At 40.3% G+C, this 24,033-nt stretch overlaps 2 protein-coding genes across 5 annotated transcripts in view; both read right to left on the bottom strand.

The window, feature by feature from the left end:
* Positions 1 to 1,942: 1,942 nt before the first annotated feature.
* On the bottom strand, positions 1,943 to 8,977 carry RNF7 (ring finger protein 7). Of its 3 annotated transcripts, XM_032852375.1 has the most exons (4): positions 8,702 to 8,977; positions 4,463 to 4,510; positions 3,067 to 3,189; positions 1,943 to 2,897 (listed from the first exon to the last, which is right to left on the bottom strand). In XM_032852375.1, exons 1-4 carry the CDS (start codon positions 8,874 to 8,876, stop codon positions 2,779 to 2,781), a joined length of 465 nt encoding a protein of 154 aa, XP_032708266.1. In that variant the 5' UTR covers positions 8,877 to 8,977; the 3' UTR covers positions 1,943 to 2,778. The 3 variants fall into 3 exon arrangements, with proteins under 3 accessions (XP_032708266.1, XP_032708268.1, XP_032708267.1); XM_032852377.1 differs by lacking the exon at positions 3,067 to 3,189 and having other exon boundaries at positions 8,709 to 8,975; XM_032852376.1 differs by lacking the exon at positions 3,067 to 3,189 and having other exon boundaries at positions 8,702 to 8,969.
* A 4,951-nt stretch (positions 8,978 to 13,928) lies between these two features.
* The window catches only part of LOC116864621 (ribonuclease inhibitor-like), a 44,944-nt gene continuing 34,839 nt past the window's right edge, over positions 13,929 to 24,033 (bottom strand). For both annotated transcript variants that reach the window (XM_032852372.1, XM_032852374.1), the window contains 2 exons: positions 14,527 to 14,636; positions 13,929 to 14,072 (listed from right to left, as the gene is read on the bottom strand). In XM_032852372.1, the coding sequence (XP_032708263.1) occupies positions 14,058 to 14,072; positions 14,527 to 14,636 (125 nt within the window). In that variant the 3' untranslated portion in view covers positions 13,929 to 14,057. The remainder of the gene's footprint in view (positions 14,073 to 14,526; positions 14,637 to 24,033) is intronic.

Raw genomic sequence — 24,033 nt, 5'->3', positions numbered from 1 at the left:
TTTGCTAGTAATATACTTATAGCTCTCAGTTTTCTGTAAGATATGATGTTAATTACATGGTTTTCTTTAAAAAAAAACCCAACCCAAATCATTTTTTAAATTAATGACATGTTATGCATCAATTTAATGTTTATTTAGGTTTACCTAAGGCAAAAAAAAAAATCTAATTTGAAGATCTGAAGTGTAATAAAGGATCATAGATTGAAAAGCAACCAGCTAGAACTTCATTCTAATGTTCAGTTTTGTGTATATTAGTATGTTGGGAAAGATTCTGGCATGCATATGCTATGATTTCTGGAGACCTCAAAATGAGATGTTTAAAGTGGGATTAAACTTCGGGATTTAATCTATAATGTGTTTGGAATATGTTGCTTAAACTGTTTTCCCTGTTATGTCTTTACCCCCCATCCTTCCTTACACAAGTATCATTACATAAATGGTGTTCTATCCAGAATAGTCTAAGAACCCTTCATTTCCATGGAATTGATGTTTTAATCTTTCCAAAAGGATTTATCACTACTCACTGATATAGATTAAGTGATTAAATAAATGGAGAAAAGATAAATATCCTATGCTGAAGAATTCAAAAAAATGGAATACTCTATCCTTGAGAAGTAGAAGTCTAACTCCCACTCCCTAAGCGTTATCTTCCCTTAGTGACATTCTCCCTAAGAATGCCGTTATGGAAAAAGGGAAAGAGTAACTCTATAGGAAAGAAGCCTGATTTGGGTGCCTGGGTATCTCAGTCAGATAAGCATCTGACTCTTGGTTTTTAGCTCATCATCATCTCAGGAAACTGAGATTGAGCCCAGTGTTGGGCTCCGTGCTTAGCATGGAGTCTGCTGGAGATTATTTCCCTCTCCCTCTGCTCCTCCCCTGCTTGCATGCTCTCGAAAATAAATAAAATCAGGGTGCCTGGATGGCACAGTTGGTTAAGTGTCTGCCTTCAGCTCAGGTCAGGGTCTCCGGGTGCTGGGATTGAGCCCCGAATTGTGCTCCCTGCTCAGTGGGAAGTCTGCTTCTCTCTCTCCCTCTCTGCCTCTCCCCACCGTGTATTCTTTTTCTCAAAAACAAATAAAAAAAAAAAAAACAAAAACACACACACAAAAAAACTTAAAAATAAAATTAAAAAAAAAAAAAAAAAAAAAGCTTGACCAAAAATCCAGACAAGTAATCTAGGTCATCATGATCGTCAATAAATCATGTTGATAGTATTACCCTTGATATTATGATAGAAAGATGCTTTACCCCTACATTGTAGTAAGTTTTTCAGTAAAATATGAAAAAATACATAATAAAGCAATAACTTCCAGAGAAATCAGATTAATAGTAGCCAATATGAAAGCCTATGAATTCTAGTTTTTAACATTCTTTTGTGTATTCACATTCCTTAGATACAAGATTCAGATTGACAAACTGCAGAAATGGATGATAAAGTTTTTAAGACTTCAGTTTTTATTTGAAAGATTTTATTTATTTATTTGACACAGAAAGAGAGATCACAAGTAGGCAGAGAGGCAGATAGAGAGGGGGAAGCAGGCTCCCTGCTGAGCAGAGAGCCCAATGTAGGGCTCGATCCCAGGACATCGAGATCATGACCCAGACAGAAAGTAGAGGCTTAACCCACTGAGCCACCCATGTGCCCCAAGACTTTAGTTTTTAAAATTCATAGCTGTGACCTTTATTATGGAAAAAATCAAAATAAACTTGTGGCCCATTATCTGTTGCCAAATAACCTCCATTAAATGTGAATGAGTTTAATAAAATTTAAGTATATTCTCACACTTAATTTTTCCAGGTAATAAACTTTAAGTTTTATTTTTTACCAAATAAGAGTATATGAATATTTTTTCAAATTAAGTAAAATCATTCAGTTTAACATATTAGTTTATTAACATGAAGTTTAAGGTTGTACGTAAAATTGTAATAATGACAATTCAAATTAAATAAACAGAATAAACCATTTATTAAAACATTGTGTAATAAAATAAACTCTTTGATCCAATGCTACAGTGGTAAACATTTTCTCCTCATTAACATTCCACCCAAAACACAGTTTAATTACAACATAATCTGACCAGAACTTGAAAATACTTCTGTTCTTTATCATCCAATGACTGAGCAGTGAGGTGAATGTAAATTTAGGTTTTCTTGATGAGCCCAAGACAGAGGATGATAGCTTGAAAGACAACTGAAATTGCATATGCCCAAAGGTTAAATTTTATTTACCCTGTTCACTGGTCCAAACTTAAAATTTTCATTATATCAAATAAAGAGTTCATGAATCACCCCCTCCCGCCAAAAATAAATATCAGGGACAAATTGAGGATAAGAGTTGGGTTTTAAACTGCACTTTATTTGTTACTGTAACATTGTCTTTTTTTTTTTTTTTTTAACTGATCGACTATAAGCATGCAACAAGTTCTCTTCCGAATGGAACTGCTTCCACAGCCCTTGGATATCAGTAAGAAAATTATGAAGTCATTCAATTTGTAGCTCTCTCCTCCTTTAAAGCACTTCTAAGCAGTGTGTGTGACACATACCACAGAGGTAGGAAAGACCATCTTTAATAAATTATCTTCTTAATAGTAGAGAATTTCTGAAAATAAAACTAACAAAATGCCGAACCATGCCTCTGATGAGTACCAAAAGACCACAGAGTCATCTCCTCCTACTTGAAGAATTAGTTCCTTGGAGTGTCCTGGCCTTTGTAGGGCACTTGATAACAAGATCCACCAGGGCTCCAAATAAATGCACTACGAAAGCCTTCCGCCACTCTCATTTGCCGATTCTCTGGACCACCCAATCCTGCTGGCAGAGAGGGCAGCGATTGTTCTGTTTCACCCACAGGGACATGCAGCAGTTGTGAAAGGAATGATTACATTCTCCCCAGACCACTGAAAGGAGAAAAAAAAAGATTATTTGACATTACATATTTTAAGTTAAATTACTGAACTCAAATCATAGGTTATTTTATGTTACTACAAATAATCATGGTTCATGATCTTGAATCAAGATGGCTAATTGGTCAACATTTTTTCTACCTATAAAGAAATAAAAACTTACCTGTGTAAATTACACTTAAGAAGTGAGATGAGGCGCTGTGATTAGGGGACTTTCCAGCATTGTTTAGAATCTGTGGGTGATGTGGTGGCCCCCAGCCCCTACACAGCTCTATATGCTGTCTTCCTGAAGTTAGGAGATTAAAGAACTTGAGCCTTCCTTAGATCCCAGAACTTCTCAGTCATACACTGACCTGGAAACCTTTTGAGTTTTACTTTACGAAGAAACAGCCTCCTGATTTTGATTTACCAAGATAATGAGTTTTAAATGTTTTCAGTTCATAGTAGTCTATTATAAATAGATGCCACGCTTCGAAACATTAGTTGTACATCTAGTGAGTTATTTTCCAAAAGTAGTGATGAACTGTGTTAAGTCATCCATAAGCAGTGCAATTCCTGATGTGACAAATACATTAACTTTTCAAAGTGGGTAGCTGGAAAGAGAGATAGGTCTCTTTGTGGTCAAAGAAAGGTGGCCTGAACCTCACAATTTCTGTTAGTATTTTTTAAACCAAGGGAAATCACCCATAATCTGAAATACAGTCTCAAATGTGGGTTTTATTTGTCACTTCCTTAACCTACATCATAACAAAACAATGAAAGAAATAGGAAAAAAAAAAAACCATGAAAGAAACCTACATCTTCTTATGAAAATTAGCTATAGGGAGTAGGAAACAAGGGGAAATCATTCTAAGTGTTTCAGGATGAAAAAACAGGATTTAATAAATACGACATAAATCATTATTAAGATGTTGTATATAAACCATGCAAACACAAAGTACAAAGTTAACCTTTCATCTTCAGAAAAGCTTTTATATATAGCAATCTAGAAGTGATGACTTCAAGATCTAGGACATAAAAACTTTTGAACTGCTTAAAACGTTTAGCTTAAGACAACTTTTGTAGTCCCAGACTATTAAGAAGATTTAATAGATTTCCATATATAAACTATATTGGAAAAAATCTTGAGACTTAAAATTTTTTCTGTTAGTTGAAAAGTTAAATATTATATCATAAGAGTACTGAAAACTGAAGTGCTTTATTAGAATAAAACCCTACCAAATCTAACCTATAATACAGTTAAATTTAAGATGTTTTGGCAAATTCCTTACTTCATAATTTTCTTAATAGAAAAGAATGATTTCTTTTTAGAATATGAAATATTTATCACACCCACATCTAGAATATGTAATCAATTCTTAATTACAGGAAATAAAAGGACTGGTAGATTAATTCCATTAAGGCCTTTAGAGAACCAACACATTTTATATTAATAATGGATCACTGCTTTACAGTTTATTTTTGTGTATTGATAAAGTCAATCTTGATTGCAAATTCAAACATCCCCACTGAGAGAAAACCTTCAGTTGGAAAAGCAAGAGAATGAAATTACAACATACCAACACAATCCTCTTGTTTGTTTTCAGCTTGACATCTAAGACAGGCATCTAAAAATAAACAAATAGCAATTCTCATTCTGATGCTCAGAATGCAATTTTTAAAACCCAGACACTTCAAAGTCAAATAAAAGCCCAAAGGGTTAGAGATGGATATAAGAGACCCATATTATTAATTTCTCATCTGAACATAATTGTTTAAAGACGAATAAAGTACAAGGCACTTTACTTATTTACTTATGACCAGGAGCAATTTCACAAGGGTTACAGACCCTCTATTTTCACAAGCTCTGATGAGAAGATGTCCCCAAGGTGCATGCAATCACTACAGAAAAATATGCCATACTCCATTATATATTAGAAGTTCATATAAACTCACTGGGCATGATCACATAGATCAACCTTAAGGGCAGTTTATTTTCAAGATACCATTTTATTAGGTAAGCCATGCATATATATTGGTATTTGCTTATACACACATAAAGAAACTCCAGAAGAATACCAAGTAACTAGTAATAAAGTCTACCAAAAAGGGGATGGTGGGAAGGAGTTTTCACTGTATATTTTCTTAAAATTCTGAATTATGTGACTATATGATCTATACAAAAATTAAAATACTAATTTTTAAAGAACCTCTTAAATACTATGTTGTCTCTCTCTTTTTTTCTTTTTAAAGAAAATGCTCCCTTGGGGCTCCTGGGTGGCTCAGTTGGTTAAGTGTCTGCCTTCAGCTCAGGTCATGATCCCAGGGTCCTGGGGCATCAGGCACCATGCTCGATGGGGAGCCTCCTTTTCCCTCTCTACCACTTGTGCTCTCCTGCTCGTTCTCTCTCTCTCTCTCTCACACAAATAAATAAATCTTTAAAAAAAGGAAAGAAAAAGGGGCACCTGGGATGGAGCCCTGCATCGGGCTCTCTGCTTGGTGGGGAGCCTGCTTCCCTTCCTCTCTCTCTGCCTACTTGTGATCTCTGTCATATAAATAAAAAATAAATTCTTTAAAAAAAAAAAAAGGAAAGAAAAAAAAAAGCAAAGCAAAGCAAAGGAAAAGAAATCCTCCCTTTATGAATATGTCTGAGTCCAAAGCATTTATCTAACAATGGCAAAGTATTTTAATAATTTATTTGGGAGTAAATTCTAGAAATGGGAACCTAAAGGGTATAATAGAAGTCTTCCAAATTCACTCTACTACTATTTGCTTCATGAAGGAGATAATATAAAATAGTGGGACCCCCCAAAATGGATTCATTCACTAGCTGGAAGAGGAGTCCAAGACGGGTAAAAGGAAATTCAAACCAACAGAAAAAAAAATTAGTTTTTAACATAAATTGGAGAAAAAGAATTCTGTAAAAATAGATACACAGTGGAGTTGAAGCCTGCTCCTCTTCTTACATTGGATTATGCTCAGGCATTTGTTTGCTCCTCTCTGCATGCTCTTACCCTAAAAAAACACACCACCCTGGCCTCTTCGATGTGGATTAAAAACAACCACTGCCTCCTGAGGCTTTCTTCAATCCCACAATTACTGAGTATCTACTCTGTATAAGGAGTTATGCACTGGGGACACCAAAATGACTGAGTCTGGGTCCCTGGTCTCACCAGGAAATGGGGAGGTAGGCAGGCAAACAACTAAATATCATAAGGATCATGATATAAGGGTGAAGACATGGCTCTGGTTCTGTGTAATCATAGAATTATAGTCTGTGACCCCAACTACCTCTTTCACAAATTAGGAAAACAAGACTCCAAAAGGTATGTCAAATGTCCAAGTTAACATAAATAGCCATGAAGGGTTACTCCAGCTCTTTAGAACTCAACAGAACTAGCAAACCTATTTTCCTCTTCTTCAATACTTGGGTCACTGCCACCTGCCCCTTTCAGAATGAAGGGAGAAGAGTGGAAACCAAAGAAGAGAGTGTTAACCACATCAGAACAGGCTGACAGGCAAATCTTGGATCAAGAAGTTACAAAAAAAATCGTTTAGGTGTAAGAAACGAATTTGAAATGTTAAGGAAATAGAATTAAGTGGGCTCCTTTGCACAATCGAGAAATCTCTGGATTACAATTTTGATTGCGCTTGTAGACTCATTATCAAAACCCAACCTAAATCTAAAAATTCCTGAATTTTTAGATAAAATTAAAAAAATTCTTTTCATGGGATGCCTGGGTGGCTCATTTGGTTAAGCTGCTGCCTTCGGTTCAGGTCATGATCCCAGGGTTCTGGGATCGAGTCCCACATCGGGCTCCTTGCTCGATGGGGAGCCTGCTTTTCTCTCTTCCTCTGCCTGCCACTCTGCCTGCTTGTGTGCTCTCTCTCTCTCTCTCTGACAAATAAATAAATAAAATCTTTAAAAAAAAATTCTTTTCATGATATTCGTAAGATCTAAAACAACATTTCTAAGGAGTGCAATAACAGTAACACCTTTTAGAATGATGCTGCTAGGGTAAGCTTGGGAAGTCTGAAAAACAAACTTCCTTCTGCTGTCACCTGACCACTAAATGGATTTTAACACCTCATAAACAAAATATAGAGGTTTAGTCCAGAATACTTTCCTGAACTCAAAGGACAGCCATTGTAAATCTGCAAAAATAATCCACCGTAGCAGAATACTGGCTATAATTAGAATGTTAATATTAACGTGAACCATTTATAACCATACTTTGACTTACTCTAAATATCCCAGTAAAGCTTATTTGTTGCAAGATTTCAACCATTATTCTGAATTCTGTATTTCTACTTACAAATATAAAATTTTTCTTCGGGGAAAAATATAAAACACACTTTCTCGAACACTCCTCTTTTTAAACTAAAGAAAATTTTGAGGATAAAATATTTAGCAAAGCTTGTCTTGCAAAAGAAGAAAAGATTAAATTGTCTGGATAAGTTAACAATGGGACATAAACTGGAAATTATGACTGTAGTTTGAATAAGGGGTGGGGTAAGGCGGCTTTACTGCAGGCCAGTAAACTAGGTACTTTTAAGACCTAATTCGAAAATAAGTGGATCATGTCTGAAATCAAGTTCTTTCAAAAGTAAGAAATAAAAAATATTTTAATCCCATTTTTGTTAATCCTTTTTGAAACAAGCTTTATGAATAAAAAACAAAAGAGTGTATTATAGAGAGTGTAAATTGAGAATCTCTGGATTCTGGTAGGTTTAAATTTCATCCCTTGAGATAGTAATTGTGTTTATTTTCTCCAATTCTCTCATTTTTCAGAGCAAAACACAAAGTCTTCGAACTACAGAACCTCAGTTTTTTTTCCACCTACCCCAAGAAACACTGAAATACTCTCTCAGTATTTTAAATGCTTTATTTAAAAATGTAACTTGCATTTAGATAGCATCTCTTTTTCAAGGTGGTCTGAGATCTTAAAACAGAGCGCATATAAAATATAAAAGGATGAAGCTGCTCTGCCGGGTTTCACTTGGTCCAGTATTTTGATCGGAAATATCACAGAAAGAAGTTAAGACTTTATTTGTACAAGAGGGTTCTCCACAAAGGCCTGACACAGAGCAAGTCAGATCTTCTTCAGGAAATGGCATCCTACGATAGGGAGGGGCCAGAAGGAGATGAAATTTTATGTTTCTGAATAAAGGGCTTACATTCTTCAATTCCCGCGAACCATATATACTCCTGAACCACACTGTGTCCCCTTCAAGACATGGGAGTGCCATCTGACCCATCCTGAGGCGTGCAGATTTAAAAAGACTGCGGAACATCAGGAGCTAATCCAAAAATGCAACGGCTACAACACTTTTCCTCCCTTCGCCTCTCAGGAGCGGACTGAGGGTGTCGTTTTGTGGAGGACGACTCCAGAGCATCACTTCGGTGTGTGACCACAATCGTTAAAGTGCCCTCCTTATTCTGGGCCTTTACTCTGACCCCCTCTGCGGTGTGGTTTTGGAGACGGAGCGGGCCACACCAACCCAAGTGGTTTCTCCTAGCTGCCAACAAATGACCCAGTTTTATTTCCTCGGCCACACCCATCACCACCTGAAATTACCCTAATTCCTGGGCTCACAATCCGTTTCTCTCACTACAAGACCAGCTCCCGGCGCCGGGCGCCCGCGGAACCCCCGGCGGCGGCAGCAGCCCTCAAGCCGGCTGCAGCACTGTTAGCTCCGGCACCCCTGCCCCCACTCCAGCCGACCCAAGTCTCTCGGAGCCCTCTTCCCCCGTCCCCCACTCCAAGTCGGCCCGGCGGAGGCCGGAACGGGGCCCCGGCCTCGCGTGTAGCGCTTACCCATCACCTGGACCCTGCAGATGGCGCACGTATCGCACTCCACGTCCCAGCTCCACATAGCCACCGCGTTCCACTTTTTGAGAGAGAACATCTTGTCGCCTCCCGACTTTGAGCCTGCGCTCCCGGAGTGAGAGGACAGGGCGCAGGGTTCCTCGCCGTCTTCCACGTCGGCCATGGCGGCGACGCGGAGCCGGCAACGGAGACGTTAAGCCGCGGGAGGCGGGCGGCTATGGCGGCTCCGTGGGGCCGCCCGGCGGGCCACAGCGCCGCCTGCAGGCCACGGGCCGCCGCGGCGCCTACGACGGGGCCGCTCCGATTGGCTGGCGCGGCCCATTGACGTCATTTGACGCTAGCGCCAGGCCGCTTGTCCACTATGCACGACCCTGCTCGCTGGGGCAACTCTGAGGGCTGAAGGCCTTTAGGGCGATTCCGGTGTGAAGCCTGGACGCTTCGCTGCTCAGTGTTCCTCTCCCGCGCCCGGGAGCGCTCTACGCAGGCACCAGGTGACCTACTGTGTGCTTTCGGGAAACTTACCACTCTCAAAAATTATCCTGTTAACTAAAACTGTTACCCGCTCCCCCCTCCCGGTAAACTCAATCAGAGCAGGGACCGTGTCTACGCAAGAACCCCTGTCCTCCGTATCTAGGAAACGTCTGACCTCCCAAGGTCTTCTGAGAAACCTGGTTCAGTGGTTCTCAAACTTTGCACTCCGTTAAACTTAAAAACTAGAGGATCTCCAAAAGCCTTTATGTAAGATGTAGATGTTTGCTTTTTAAGAAATTTACCTTGAGAGATCTCAATTTTAAAAGTAACAGTAATAAACTCATTACAAGTTATTAGAGCGATGGTGCCGCATATAATGTAGCTCCTGGAAAACTCCCCTGTATACTCCTAAAGAGTGAGAAGAGGGAAATAGCTCCGAATGTTGGCATGCAAATAGTTCTGACCTGTTGGTCCCCTGAAAGTATGCCTAGAACTCAGGGGCCCACGCTCTGAGAACCTCTGATGTAGTTTAACCACCTCCTTTTATATGTACGAGTAACGCCGCTATTATGTGACGGTGACAATTATGAAATCTGGGTTGTTCTATTGCTGGCCTGGGGTCATGTTCTTCTGTTTTCTCAAGCAAAGCAGACAACATCTTCATTTTTAAACGATAAGAAAGTTGAGGCACCGATTGCCTTAGGAGATGACTGATTACCACCACCACCTAGTGGTGGACACCTGTAGTGTCGGGTTTGGGATTCCAAGCCTCCCATCTCTTCTTCTTGGGCCTCTCAGCCTCCCCTCATGTCCTCACGCCAGGCCAAACTCAAGTAGTTGGGCAGAGGACAAGCATGCATACAAATGTAAAAATAGAAATATGGACACAGGGTCACATTTGGCTAGATGCTATGTGCGCTGCTTGTTGAGTGGAATATTCAGTGATGTGAGGGACAGAGATATCCCTGAGGACTGATGCCATGAGGAAAAGCCTCACGGAAGAGACTAGACTCCTCATGGGAAGCCCTCAAGCCCAGGATATGAGTGAAGAGAGCACACCTGTCCAAGCTGTCAGAGCAGAGCAGCTGTACTGGTGGCGGATGTCAATCTCACACTAAGTTGAAGAGCCAGATAAAATTCCTATGGACAAACCCAGATGAACATGTTCTGTTCATATTAAACGACCACACATCTGACTATAGAGATGGTTCTAAATGTGAGATATCTAATAAAGGAGGAAGGCCGGAACCAGATGAGGAGAAAATGCACTTCAAGTTATTGGGAACTGGCCAGTTTGAAAGAGAAAAGGAGAGAAAGTCAGATGAAAGGATGAAAGCCTAGAGGATGCCTCCTCTTGTCACACTTCAACATCTCTGAAACTGGAAAGAACTTCCCCTACCTGCTCCAGCTGGATTGCTCTCTGCACTTAGAGAAAACTTACTCATCTTCGCTCTTTGCCAATATATATTCTAATACTTCCAGGAAATCATGGCACTTACTGTATTTCTTCCACTCTTTTGGCACTGGGGCACATAGCAAGGGAAAAGTGCTGCTACTGATGTTTATTGAATAATTTCAAGTTTTTAAAATTGACAGCTCATAAATTATAAAAAATGTTAAAATAGTAAAATGTGTATGCAATGAAAAAAGCAAGTGTTGTTAATACTCTCAGAAGTTTCTACATATATACAAACAGACACATTAAAATCATTAAAATTTTTTAAAAGATTTTACTTTTAAGTAATCTCTACACCCAAGGTGGGGCTCCAACTTACAACCCTGAGGTTAAGAGTCACAGGCTCTACTGACTGAGCCAGTCAGGTGCCCCTAAAAATTTTTAATTGCGATAAAATATACATAATGAAGTTTGCCACCATTTTCAGTGCAGAGTTCAGTAGTATTAAGTGTATTTATGTTGTTTTTGTTTTGTTTTGTTTTAAAGTGGGCTCCACACCCAGCATGGAGCCCAACACAGGGCTTGGACTCATGACCCTGAGATCAAGACTTGAGCTGAGATCAAGAGTCAGATGCCTAACTGACTAAGACACCCAGGTACCCCAGGACATTTACATTGTTATGCAAACACTTTCCAGAACTATTTCATTTTCCAAAACCAAAACTATACTTTCTATCTCCCCTTCTTTCCCGGCAACCATCACTCTTTGTTTCTGAGTTTGATTACCCTAGGTACCTCATATAAGTAGAATCATTCAGTATTTGTCTTTTTGTAACTGTTTTATTTCACTTTAGCACAGTGCCTTGGAGTTTCATCTTTGTTGCAGCATGCATCAGAATTTCTTCCTTCTTAAGGCCAAATAATACTGCACTGTGTGGATAGACCACACTTTGCTTATCCGTTTATCTGTCAGTGGACATCAGGGTTGCTTGCACCTTTTGAATATTGTGAATAATGTCACTGTGAACTTGAGTATACAAATATCTCTTCATAATCCTGCTTTCACTTCTTTTGTGTATACACCCAGAAATGGGATTGCTGGCTCATATTATTTTTTTTTAAGATTTTATTATTTATTTGACACACAGAGATCACAAGTAGGCAGAGAGGCAGGCAGAGACAGAGAAAGGAGGAAGCAGGCACCCCGTTGAGCAGAGAGCCCGATGTGGGGCTCGATACCAGGACCCTGGGATCATGTCCGGAGTCGAAGGCAGAGGCTTTAACCCACTGAGCCATCCAGGCGCCCCGCTGGCTCCTATTATATCAATGCATCTTCATATGAGTTTTTTTACACACATTATTCTCTAGCCTGCTTTTTAAAAAAATGTTTTTTTTTATAAGTAATCTCCACACCCAACATGGGGCTCAAACTCATGACCCTGAGATCAAGAGTTGGCTGCTCCACTGACTGAGCCAGCCAGATGCCCCTCCAGCCTGCTCTTTTTGTTTAATAGTATGTGTAGGACAGCTTTCCACAGAAGCCCTCCCTTATCCACATTATTCTTGATGCTGCATGGTATTACACCACATACATTCCCTGTGATTTATTTCCCCGAGAATCCTTTGAGAGATGTTAAGCTGTTTTCAATGTATAACAAACAGTGCTGCATTAAACATCATTATAAGTATTTGCTTACACATGTGTGAGAGAATATTTGTAAAATAAATTTCTCAAATACCTAGGTCAAAAGTTATGTATTTTTCACTTTGATAGACCATGTCAAAAGACTTGTAAAGAGGCACACAGATTTTACACTCCCACAGAAAGGATGTCTGTGGCAAATTTCAAAAAGGTCCTTTTTTTTTTTTAAAGCAGGTACAATTTCTCAGGAGACCTCACACATTGGATATACAAGTTCTGAAGATGTTATATTATTTCAATTCTCATATTCTGTTATTGTTTACTTTTAACATGCGAGGATCCTGTCTTCCTAGCTAGATAATAAGATATTAAAGGTTGAACACAATTTACTATAAACATCCTCACTTTCACAGATAGTTTGGTTCCACAGATTTGCCAGAACTTGATTTGTACATAGTATGAATGACAGTCTTGCTTTTTTAAAAAATATACATTCATTTCTTTATTTTTTATTAACATATAATATATTATTTGTTTCAGGGGTACAGGTCTTTTTTTTTTACTTTTTATTTTGAGTAGGCTCCACACCCAACATGGGGCTTGAACTCACAACTCACAACTGAGATCAAGAGTCACATTCTCTACTCACTGTGCCAGCCAGGCACCCCAACAGACTGGCTTTTCATGTGGGTTGTTTTGTTTTGTTTTTTACTTCAAAATAGAAAGGTCTTAAGTCTTTTCTTCTTCTTTTTTATTTTTCTTGTGTAGCTTTTCCAAGTGAAATAACTGGAGTCACTCAATTCTAACATCAATAATAACTGCCACTAATATTTATATTTGAGCATGCACTACTATGAAACAATATTGTCCAAAAATGCTTGACATGTGTCATCTCATTCAGGGCTCACCATATGAGACAGGTGCTATTCTATCTGTTTCTTATCAGGGAGAACTGAGGCTCAGTGAGGTTAACTGAGTTGGCCAACGTTACACACCTGGAAAGCAGCAGTTTTCCACAGAGAATTCCAGCCCATTTCTTTCCCCAGTCCACAGTTTCCATCCCTGCACCATATTGTCATGGCATATAACTTCCAGATAATCCAATTTATCATCCATACATCGGTCAACCACACCTCTTCTCTTTCCCATGGAGGACATCTTCATTTGGGGTGGAGGGGGCAGTGATTAAAGTGATTAGAAGTTTCCTCATTTGTGGAAGATCCCCATTTGGGGGGGGATGTCATCTTTCAGAAAGTGGTTATTTTCAAATATTCTTATTGTTCCCAACTATAGATATACTTATGAAAGAAGAATGTTTCTTAGATAAAGATCATGACTTCCTTCAACTTTTAAATTTCACATGCACTTGAGAAGCACCAGAGAAGAAGTCTACCTATTTTTACTAAGGCCAACTGGGAAACCCACATTTTAAAAAATGACGAGCATAATAGGGTTAACACTACTTTGAACTTTCATAAATGAGTCATCAAATTTTAGAACATGAAAGGGGCTTGACTCCAGTGAAAACTCTTTTTTTTTTTCTTAAAGATTTTGTTTATTTATTTGACAGACAGAGATCACAAGAGGCAGAGAGGCAGGCAGAGAGTGAGAGACAGGAGGAAGCAGGCTCCCCGCTGAGCAGCAAGCCCAACATGGGGCTCGTTCCCAGGACCCTGAGATCATGACCTGAGCATGAAGGCAGAGGCTTAACCCAATGAGCCACCCAGGTGCCCCTCCAGTGAAAACTCTTATTATAGAACAAACAAGATCTTTCTACACATGTCCAGTTGGCCATGGAAACAGAGAGCATCCATAAAGATATAGAACATCCATATTCAGTTTTTACCCTGTGAAAGAATGAACACAAAATTCCTAAATTATAAAAAGAAAAAAGGAAGTTCAACTTCATACAATAGAGAGTGAACATATATAAAGCACTACCACCTAATAGATCCCACATGTTTCATAAATAGTTCAGGTAAATTCACCATTTCAAATCCACAATAAGCTAACAGGTACCAGGATTGTGGGGGGAGGGGAGGGTGGGAAAGCTGAAGAGAGGAGACAAGGTTTGCACCAACCTTTGAGGGAACTATGTTTTTTCCTACTACTTGTCCTTTGATACAATCATCCATTAGGATGGACTGATGGTTTGGGATACTGTTACCTAGAACCAAAATTCTCATGATTTTATCAAGTGCAAAATCTGCTGGGGGTGGCACCGACCCCAATTTAGTGCCCAGGATCCATCCACACACTCCCCTGGTGGCTGCAACTCACAGACACAGACATCCAAGAGCATACCTTCTTCTTTTTACTGGTAATCCTAGATTTCCTGCTATTTTTCCAAATAGATCTGAAGGTATCAGAAGATATTTGAGGAGTGACTGTAATTTTTAAGACTGGGAGTTTACCTGAGAGGGGAAGAACATAGTAGTAAATCAGTAGGATATCTCACAACTCCATTTGATGGATTGGGTCTTAGCTTCTGAGAGGGGCATTCTCCCACATTCTTATTAACTGGGCAACTTTCCTCTCACCTAATACCTTTTGCCTATATCTTCTTGATGTGAGTGATCCATAACAATTTATTTCTATAATAACTTCTCATTCCAGCCCTTTCTTTCCCATTCCTAAATTCACATGTTTACCTAGATAATTGTAGTCATCTTCCAACTGGTCTTTATAGCTTCAGACTTCCCTGCCCCCAAATCCATCCTGCAATCTACTTCCAGATTAATCATCTGAAAGTGAAACTCTTATCTTGTCATTCATCACCTCTAATACTTTATTGACTCTTCATCTTCATGGGACCTCTCTTGGTTTTACTTGTCCAGCTTGCATTTATTTTAGCTTTTCTGGAACAGAATCTTGAGTTTACTTTGGGGTTCCACTCTCCTATGCTCCAGGGGTGGATGGGCACATAACCCGGATCTGGTGAATTAGTGGATTTACTCTCCCTGACACAGTGATTGGTTAACAGGTGTGCATGTGACTCATGATGGTCCTGTGAAATCAGAAGAAAGGCACTTTCTTGAGATTAAACCGGCACAATGTAAATTTATGGCCTGTGCTGCCCAAAATGCCACTGTGTGGGAAGAACCTGCCTGAGAATAAAGTCAGCACAAGCAGAACTTCCAGGAGAGGAAGGTAGGTAGCGTTACTTGAACCCCTAAATCCAGCTGGACCTGTAGCTAGAACCACCCCTGGACTTCTAGTCATATTATGGGTCAACAGTTTGGTGTGTGTGTACTAAGATCAGTTTGTGTTGGTCTTGCAGCACTTGAAACCAAGATTTCTAATTGATTTTCCAATACAATCCAGCAATATTATGATTTCTAGGAAATATATATTTGGATTATTCAGATTTCCCATATATATTTGGTCTTTGTCCAGGGTTCTGGCTCCCACACCTTTGGAATTTCCTGACCAATAAGAGAAATGGGAGCATCTTTTGGTCTCTTAGGTGTGTGGGGGGGATGGGTAAAACAGGTGATGGGGTTTAGAGTATACTTACCATGATGAACACTGAGTAATGTACACTTGAAGCTAATAGAACACTCCATGTTAACTCCACTGGATTTTTTTAAAAAAGAAAACTTAAATATAATATTTGGTCCATTGTTCTCAGTTCCTTAAAATGCCTTAGAGCAGTAAAGGTGAAATGGGTGCCTCGTAATTCATAACAAGCCCCTTTCCACCACACCTGAGTTTATGTTAATGAGGAGACTTTTGGACAGCACCTAAGGATGGGGCTGGTTGCCAGGGGAACCAACCATAGAGGGAATGTTAGAGCTTTCTCTAACCCTGATTCTCTGGGGAGGGGAAAGGGGCTGGAGGTTGAATCAATCACCACTGGCCAATGATTTAATCAACCATGCCTAAGTAATAAAGCCTCCATAAAAATCTGAAGGATGGGACTCTAAGAGCTTCCAGGTTGGGAAACCAGAATGTTTCCACGTGCCACCATGCTGGGCTCCAAACTCCATGAGGACAGTGCTGCTTTGTTCAAGACCTCACCCTCTGTATCTCTTCATCTGGCTATTGATTTGCATCCTTTATGATAACCTAGCAATCATGAATAAACTGGTTTCCTGGGTCATATTAGCCGTTCTAGCCAATTAATCAAACCCAAGGAGGGGCTCATGAGAACCTCAGCTTTATGGTCAGTCAGTCAGAAGCCCAGGTAACAATATGGACTTGCTATTGACGTCCGACGTGGTGGTGGTAGGGAGGGGACAGTCTTGTGGGACTGAGCCCTTAACCTGTGGAATCTGATGCTAAGCTCCCGGTAGGTAGGGTCAGAATGGAGTTGAACTGTAGGCCACCCAGCTAGTATTTGGGAATTGCTTGGTGGTGTGTGGGAAACCTACTCCCACACATCAAAATTGGGATCAGAATAATAAGACTCAAATACCTAGCATGCCATTCACAGAGCCTGTGTCAACCCATCCTTCTGTTATTTCCCATGGCACTTGCCCTTCTCCCCCTTCCTGTTTCTCATCTAGTCAGATGGCCGGGTCCTGCTTGCAGGGCCCCAGGGTTCCCAGGCTGTAGTTTCTGGGGGTCAGGATACACCAGGAAGAAGCCAGAAGCAGGAAGGTAAGTAGGAAATATGGTGGAGAGGAAAAATAAGAACCTTAAAAATAGTACTGCATGTACTATAAATAAATATTTAAAAATAGTACTGCCTGACCCTCCAAAGGGTCAGTTGAAGTTGAAACATGAAAATGGTTGTAAGGATGTGGGAAAAAAAATCAGGCTGGGTACAGTAAAGGGTAGCGGAGTGTAAGATGGATGAAAATGGGTAAGTGACCTGGAGATATAAGACAATACAGCTCATAATTTCAGGACTTAGAAAGGGCCAGAAACTGTGTCACTGAGGACTTGGGTGGTACATATGTGCCTGGAAGATAAGCGCTATTTGGATGTTTTCCTCCGGTGAGCAGTACTTACTGGTACTTGGTGTGATCATTCTAGTCCATGGGTCATTCCTGTGGGTCATCACAAAAAAAGGTGTGGTTGTGGGGGGAACATTGCTCTGATACTTCAGGGTGGGTCTGGGCCATAATAAAATTTAAGGCAATAGTCTCCCAGGGCTGTGCCTAGATTGAGAAGCACTCATGTTTCCTGGGTCTAATTTTGCCCCAGTGTCTTCCTTGATTCCTTATAGAGCAGAAGGTTATACAGATGCAGGTCTGCTAGGTGACTTGAGGGGCATGTGGAATGTCTAATAAAGACCCTGGGGTATCACTTGGGCCACTCTGGAGGGGTCACTGGCTTCAAAGGCCTTTGACCAGGTCTGGTGTAGACCAGCTGACCTATTGATCATAATCTAAAGGAGCTTGAGCCAAAAACTTGTAGTTCCCTGACTAATACCTTTTCTGAACTTATTTTCTAACAGAGCTCAGATTTTTCTTAGGGTAGCAATGTGCCAAGCTAAAAATTAGGGATGGGTATGTGACGTGCTTCTGACCAGCTGGAAATAAGCACAAGTGTGTTGGGTGATTTCTGAGACTTCCTCATAGAGGTACCAGTACTTTCTCCTTGTCCCTTCCTTCTTCTGGTCTGGAATGAAGACGGGAGGCTCGCAGTGAAGCAGCCACCTACAGCTATGAGGATATAAACCATCTGCTAAGGCTGATAGTGGAGAAAGAGAAAGGCATGATGCCGGGATGGGTCTACACCAGCTCAGTCCTCTGCTAGCTGATGAAGCCACTATATCTGGTCCTGTTCCACGTAGCCAAATAGCACTTCTAACTGAGGCAGAATTCAATAGCAAATAGGAAGAAATCGTAGTCAGGGAGAAAAACAAAGCTCAGAGTTGAAAAAAAGAAGACAGGTTCAAATGTAGAGGAAGACAGGAGTTTCAATAAGAAAACAAGGCCCAAAGTCTTGACCACTGCGACAGTCAGGAGGGAGATGCTCAGGCTGTGAGGGGTGCTGGGGGCTGGAAACCACCTGACAGGGGGCCAGTAGTGCGGTATGGGGGCCAGCTGGAGGTCTCAGAGGAGTCATGCGACAGCCACACCCACAAAAGACAGTCATATTCCCTAACACCATATTTCTGGTCATCTTTTTCACTTCTTTATGAAACTCTAGCCATTCATAAACGTTCTATAGAGTGTGTGAGGCCTCCAACTCCTTAGTGGAAGCTAAGGTGACTTAAGATAGTATTATATATTGGGCTCCCTGGGTGGCTCAGTTGGTTAAGCATCTGCCTTTAGCTCAGGTCATGACCTCAGGGTCCTGGGATTGAGCCCCAAGTCAGGCTCCACACTCAGTGGGGAGTCTGCTTGTCTCTCTGCCCCTACCCCACTAGTGCGTGCTTTCTCTCTCTCTCAAATAAATAAAATCTTTTTAAAAAGATGGTTTTAGATATTGACATGGAATTACATAACAATAAATCACATGGTAGAAAGCTATCCAGTTTTCAATTCTCTAAAAATATAAACAAAGCAATGCATACTTATAGCTAAAAAATTAAATAGGGCTAAAAAGTTTATAATGAAAAGTGACAGACCCTTGCCTTTCGCCTCAACATCCCCAGTCTTCTTTTCCAGAGACAACCACTTTTAACTCACTCATCTGTTTTTCATGAGATTTACTGCCTATTTCAAGCAAAGTGTTTTATATTATTGGTATTTCCAGAAAAATTTTATTTTATTTACTTATTTTTAAGACTTTATTTATTTGACAGAGAGAGAGAGACAGAGAGAGAGAGAGAGTCAATGACAGAAGGAACACAGGAAGGGGGGAGTGGGAGAGGGAGAAGCAGGCTTCCCACAAAGCAGGGCTTGATCCCAGGACTGAGCCGAAGGCAGACAGTTAACAACTGAGCTACCCAGGCAGACAGTTAACAACTGAGCTACCCAGGAGCCCCTCCAGTAAAAATTTTATATATTAACTGCTATCACTTCCTCTCACCAAACCTCCCAATAGTGATATTTCACAATAGTGATATTTCACAATTTTTAGCTAAATCAACACTTGGTGTATTGACTGGTATGGTCACATACATTTTGTTTACAGTGTTTCCCTTTCTTATATAACTTTTTTAAAGATTATTTTTAAGTAATCTTTATACTCAGCTTGAATGTATAACTCCAAGATCAGGAGTCACACACTGTACTGACTGAGCCAGCCAGGTGTCCCACTTACATGACTTTCTTCTGAGTTAATAATTGTCTTTTTCCTTTGCACTGTTTTCTGTGTACCTATTCTAAGAATTTCCCCCAATTTCTTTTCTTTGCCACACACCCATATTTCTTGCAAAATACTTAAGTATGCTCAATGCTCTATTCAGTTTTTACTGCAGTGTCCCTCCTTTCTGAAGTGTTCTATTTTCTAGCTCCAATTTGGACTCATTCTAACCCTCAACTGTCATCTGGGATTCCCTTTCCACTTTTCTGTATTGGTTCTCCTGATTTCAGGATTCTCCATTCTTCATCTTTGTGGTTTACTCTTATTTTGCTCACATGTGTTCTCTGGGAGCTTCCTAGGAAACAGGAGGCACACAGTTTGAGTTCTTGTGCACTAAAAACATCTTTACTTCATCCTCATACTTGGTTAGGAGTTGGAAATGTATAGAGTTCTCACACAGTTGTCATGTCAGCCCCCCATAGTTTCTAGCATCCAGTCAGAAATCTGATGTCCTTCTGAGTCCCAGTCCTTCGTATAGAATATACAGTATTTAGCTGTAAGTTGTTGAATTTTCCCCTTTGTTCCTAGTGTTCTAAATGCCATGGTGAAATAGCATTTATCATTCACTGTTGCTGGGCACTCAATGGGCTCTTTCAACATGCAGATTTATGTCTGTTGGTTCGGGGAAAGTTCCTGATGTATTTGACAATTATTTGACAATGGCCTCTCCCCGCTTTTCTCTGGTCTCTCTTTCTGAACTATGAGTTAAATGCTGGCGTTCACAGACTGACCCTGTCTCATATAGTCTCACCAATTTTTCGTTCTACTTTTTAAAGACTTGCTTGACTTCATCTTTCACCGTTGGTTTTGAAATTTTTATTTTGGCTATCATTTTTATTTGCCAAGAGCTTTTTCTTATTTTTCCAATTATTCTTTTTTCCTAGCATCCTGTTGTTTTACAGATGCATTCTCTTCTGTTTCCCTGGAGAAGTTGTAACTAATTTCTTTTCTTTCTTTCTTTTTTTTTTTTTTTTTTTAATTTTCTGTATTGTCTCTGTATCTTCAGAGTTCTCTTTGTCTCTGTGTTTCAGGCTTGGTTTCCTATGTTGAAGACTTGCATGAAGTGTCTGGAGATTCTCAGGTTTTTGTTCACAGTCAATGGCTGATGGGAAGCTCCTCTGTCTGAGCAGAGCTTGCTTCCCTGCTGGGCAGCTTTGAATGAAGAGGGCATGGCTGGGGTCAGCATCTGTTGTTCCTTTCTCTGGGGCTATTCAGTTTATCAAAGAATACCCCAGAGGCACCTGGGTGGCTCAGTCAGTTAAGCATCTGACTCTTGATTTTGGCTCAGGTCATGATCTCAGGGTTGTGAGATCAAGCCCTGTGTTGGGCTCCGTGCTGGGCATGGAGCTGGCTTGAGATTATCTCTCCCTCTCTCTCTTCCCACCCCCCTCCATGCCTGCTCTCTTGTGCATGCTTCTCTCAAAGTAAATAAATTAATAAATAAAAAGAACACCACAGTCTTCTATATGGCTACGAGCCTCCAGAAGCAGGGCAGACAAAGGAGGCTTAGGCAATGGTAAAGGCTGAGTCCCAAGTGTTCAGTGTGTAGAATTTTCCCTAATCTTCCTCTTTTTAGCTTAATCCACCCTCAGTCTCCGCCATGCTGCCTGTCCTGGGTCTGCTGAAAGGCCTGAAAGGTTCTGTTTAATTTTTCCACAGACAACTCCCTAACTGGTCTTCCTTCTTTTACCCTCTTCTCAAATCTGTTTTCAACTTAGACCTGGAGTAATCCTGTCAAGATGTGGGTCAGATCTGGTCTCCTCTCAAAATTCTCCAATGCTTTTCCATCTCAATAAAGTTAAAAACCAAGGTCCTCATAATTGCCTAGAAAGGCCCCCTGCCCTCCATGCTTGCTTCTTGGAATTTGTTTGTCCTATGACCCTCCCATTCTTTCTCACTCCACTCCAGCCATACTGGCTTCCACACTGGCTTTAGAACACACTAGCTGGGGCGCCTGGGTGGCTCAGTGGGTTAAGCTTCTGCCATCGGCTCAGGTTATGATCTCAGGGTCCCGGGATCGAGCCCCGCATAGGGCTCTCTGCTCGGCAGGGAGCCTGCTTCCTCCTCTCTCTCTCTCTCTGCCTGCCTCTCCGCCTGCTTGTGATCTCTCTCTGTCAAATAAATAAATAAAATTTTTACCAAAAAAATAGAACACATCAGCTGGTCTCCTGCCATAAACCTTTGCACCTACTGCTCTGCTTACCTGGACTGCTCTTTTCCCAGGTATCTACGCGGCTTGCTCCCACACACCTTCCCGTCTTTACTCAAACGTTTCTTCTTAATACAGTCTTCTCTGGCTACCTCAACTAAACTCCCCATCCCCTGACATACATGCTTTATCTCCTTTTCTTGCTTTATTTTTTCCCTTAAGTATGATCCCCAAATGATATACAATAATATATATTTCACTTCTCTATATAGTTGGTTTACCATCTGTCATCCACTAGGAAGTCAGGTCCATGAAAGCAGGGAGTCACTGCTCAACTCAAACAAGGCCTGGCATTTGTGGGTGTCCCGATTGGGTGCTCTGGTTGGGTGGAGGCTGGCAAGATGGATGGTGAAAGAATTTACCGAAGGTAGAATAAAAGAGATAAAAGCGATGGACAGGACAGCAAAGGACTGTCTGCTATGAGGCAGTGGTGAGAGGCCACAGTTACAGGGCAGAGTGAGGAGGCAAGGAACTACGGAATTGTCCCTTTATTTAAATTTTAGGACCTGTGCCTGTTTGTAATTGGTCAGTTAGGGCCTATGGCTATTTCAAGCCAGGTCATTTAATGAGCCTGTTTGCATTTGGCTCAGTGATCGCTGCAGGCCCCCTTTGCCTTGTTCTACAGCATTTAATAAATTAATGTTGAAATAAATAAATAAGAATGGATAAATGAATTGATCCTGAAGTCTTCTGTTGGTTTTTTCTTTTAAATTAGTAAAAAAGCAACCCTATAAAATGTAAACAGCAGTTTTTCCCTCTGCTAAACTTTTTTTTTTTTAAATTGGTAACAAGTGAGGTTGCTGGGTGCTTGGGTGGCTCCGTTAGTTAAGCGTCTGCCTTTGGCTGAGGTCATGATCTCAGGGTCCTGGGATCGAGCCCCTCATTGGGCTCCCCGCTCAGCAGAGAACCTGCTTCTCCCTCTCCACCACACTCGTGCCCTCTCTTGCTACCTCTGTTGCTATCTCTTTTTCTCTCAGATAAATAAATAAAATCTTAAAAAACAAAACAAAACAAAAAAACAAGTGAGGTTGCTGATATTTCTGAGAAAGCTTTCATTATGTGTGTGTGTGTTCCATCATTAAAGGTAGTTCATTAAGAATTCCTTGGTAGACAAATAAATGTCTTAGGGCTGTTAATTTGGATTTCATGAAAGAAATAGAATCAGGATTAGAAATTAGCTTGTTAACTTGCAAATTGTAAGAACACATAAGCAATCAAAAGAAGAACATTAGTTCTATAATCACTGATATTACTAATTGCTTTTAATGTTTAAAAGGATGCCATTAAGGCTAAATGGCAAGAGATTTCCCTGTAGAATCCAATCAGCTAACCCCATTTTGAGGAGTCTTTCTTGGTGTTCAAACTAATGATCTTAAGTGCTCCATCAGAAACATGCCATAATTATTTTGGTTCAAAATGTGGATGCATTCAAGCTACTCATGAAATATACTACCATATTTGGGGGAAAAGGCTTTCTTGAACTATACATTGTTTTTTAATGCTTTTTAAATGAGAAGCTGTATTTTCAGGTGGGTATTTCATAATCATCTTCCCCATTCACACAAATTGAACCATTTACTAAGCAAGCCCCAAATAAGTACTTGATGAGGACCATTTTCCGTCAAATCAGCTGAGACTGTCCATCATTAGCACTCACTACAGTAATGACCGAAGATTGCCTGCAGCCGTTAATAAAGTCTTCCACCACAGGGTATGGTGAGAAAGTGACCACAGTGCTAAGGAAATCCAAATGAAATCACTAACCTGCTTTCAGCTTATTGAGCTTAAAGTCTAATTTAAATTCATTTTAGAACAGTAATTCCATTACATTTGAATTCAACTCAAGTGGACTAGAAGTAGATGTTCTGTTTCTCCAAAATAAAGGGATAGTTCAAAAATCTTGGGATCGTTTGGTTGGCTGTGAAGAAATGATGATGCAGTGGTTTTAGTTTAAAAATGGCAAAACAGTAGACAGTAATGTTATAATTCTTCTTTTTAAAACTGCCAGTGTTAGGGGGCGCCTGGGTGGCTCAGTGGGTTAAAGCCTCTGCCTTCGGCTCAGGTCATGATCCCAGGGTCCTGGAATCGAGCCCCGAGTCGGGCTCTCTGCTCAGCAGGGAGCCTGCCTTCACCTCTCTACCTGCCTCTCTGCCTACTTGTGATCTCCGTCTGTCAAATAAATAAAATCTTAAAAAAAAAAAAAAAACCTGCCAGTGTTAGGAAAAAAAAATGCAATCTAAAACTATGTCATGTCTCTAAGGTCATTTTATCAAAGAAATGATAAAGACCAATCCAATGCTTTTACTACTTAATTCTCTCTATGTAACTTGCCAGATAATGACAAAATTTCTTCCCTGCCTTTTTAAAAATTCACATTCAATTAATTAACATATAATATA

The sequence above is a fragment of the Lontra canadensis genome, unplaced genomic scaffold (assembly GCF_010015895.1).
Source record: "Lontra canadensis isolate GAN:19392208 unplaced genomic scaffold, GSC_riverotter_1.0 scaffold6, whole genome shotgun sequence".
NCBI classification, from domain to species: Eukaryota; Metazoa; Chordata; class Mammalia; order Carnivora; family Mustelidae; genus Lontra; species Lontra canadensis.
The sequence above is the reverse complement of the archived record's forward strand: the minus strand, read 5'-3'. Positions and strand labels throughout refer to the sequence as shown.

What these genes read in the sequence shown, in the direction of transcription:
- RNF7 (XM_032852375.1), bottom strand. Translation starts at nt 8,876, where the DNA reads ATGGCCGACGTGGAAGACGGCGAGGAACCCTGCGCCCTGTCCTCTCAC. An exon ending in CTGCAGGGTCCAGGTGATGG is followed by an intron (nt 4,511 to 8,701) that starts GTAAGCGCTACA and finishes GTTTATTTTTAG; the next exon opens with ATGCCTGTCTTAGATGTCAA. An exon ending in CAAACAAGAGGATTGTGTTG is followed by an intron (nt 3,190 to 4,462) that starts GTATGTTGTAAT and finishes TCCTAACTTCAG; the next exon opens with GAAGACAGCATATAGAGCTG.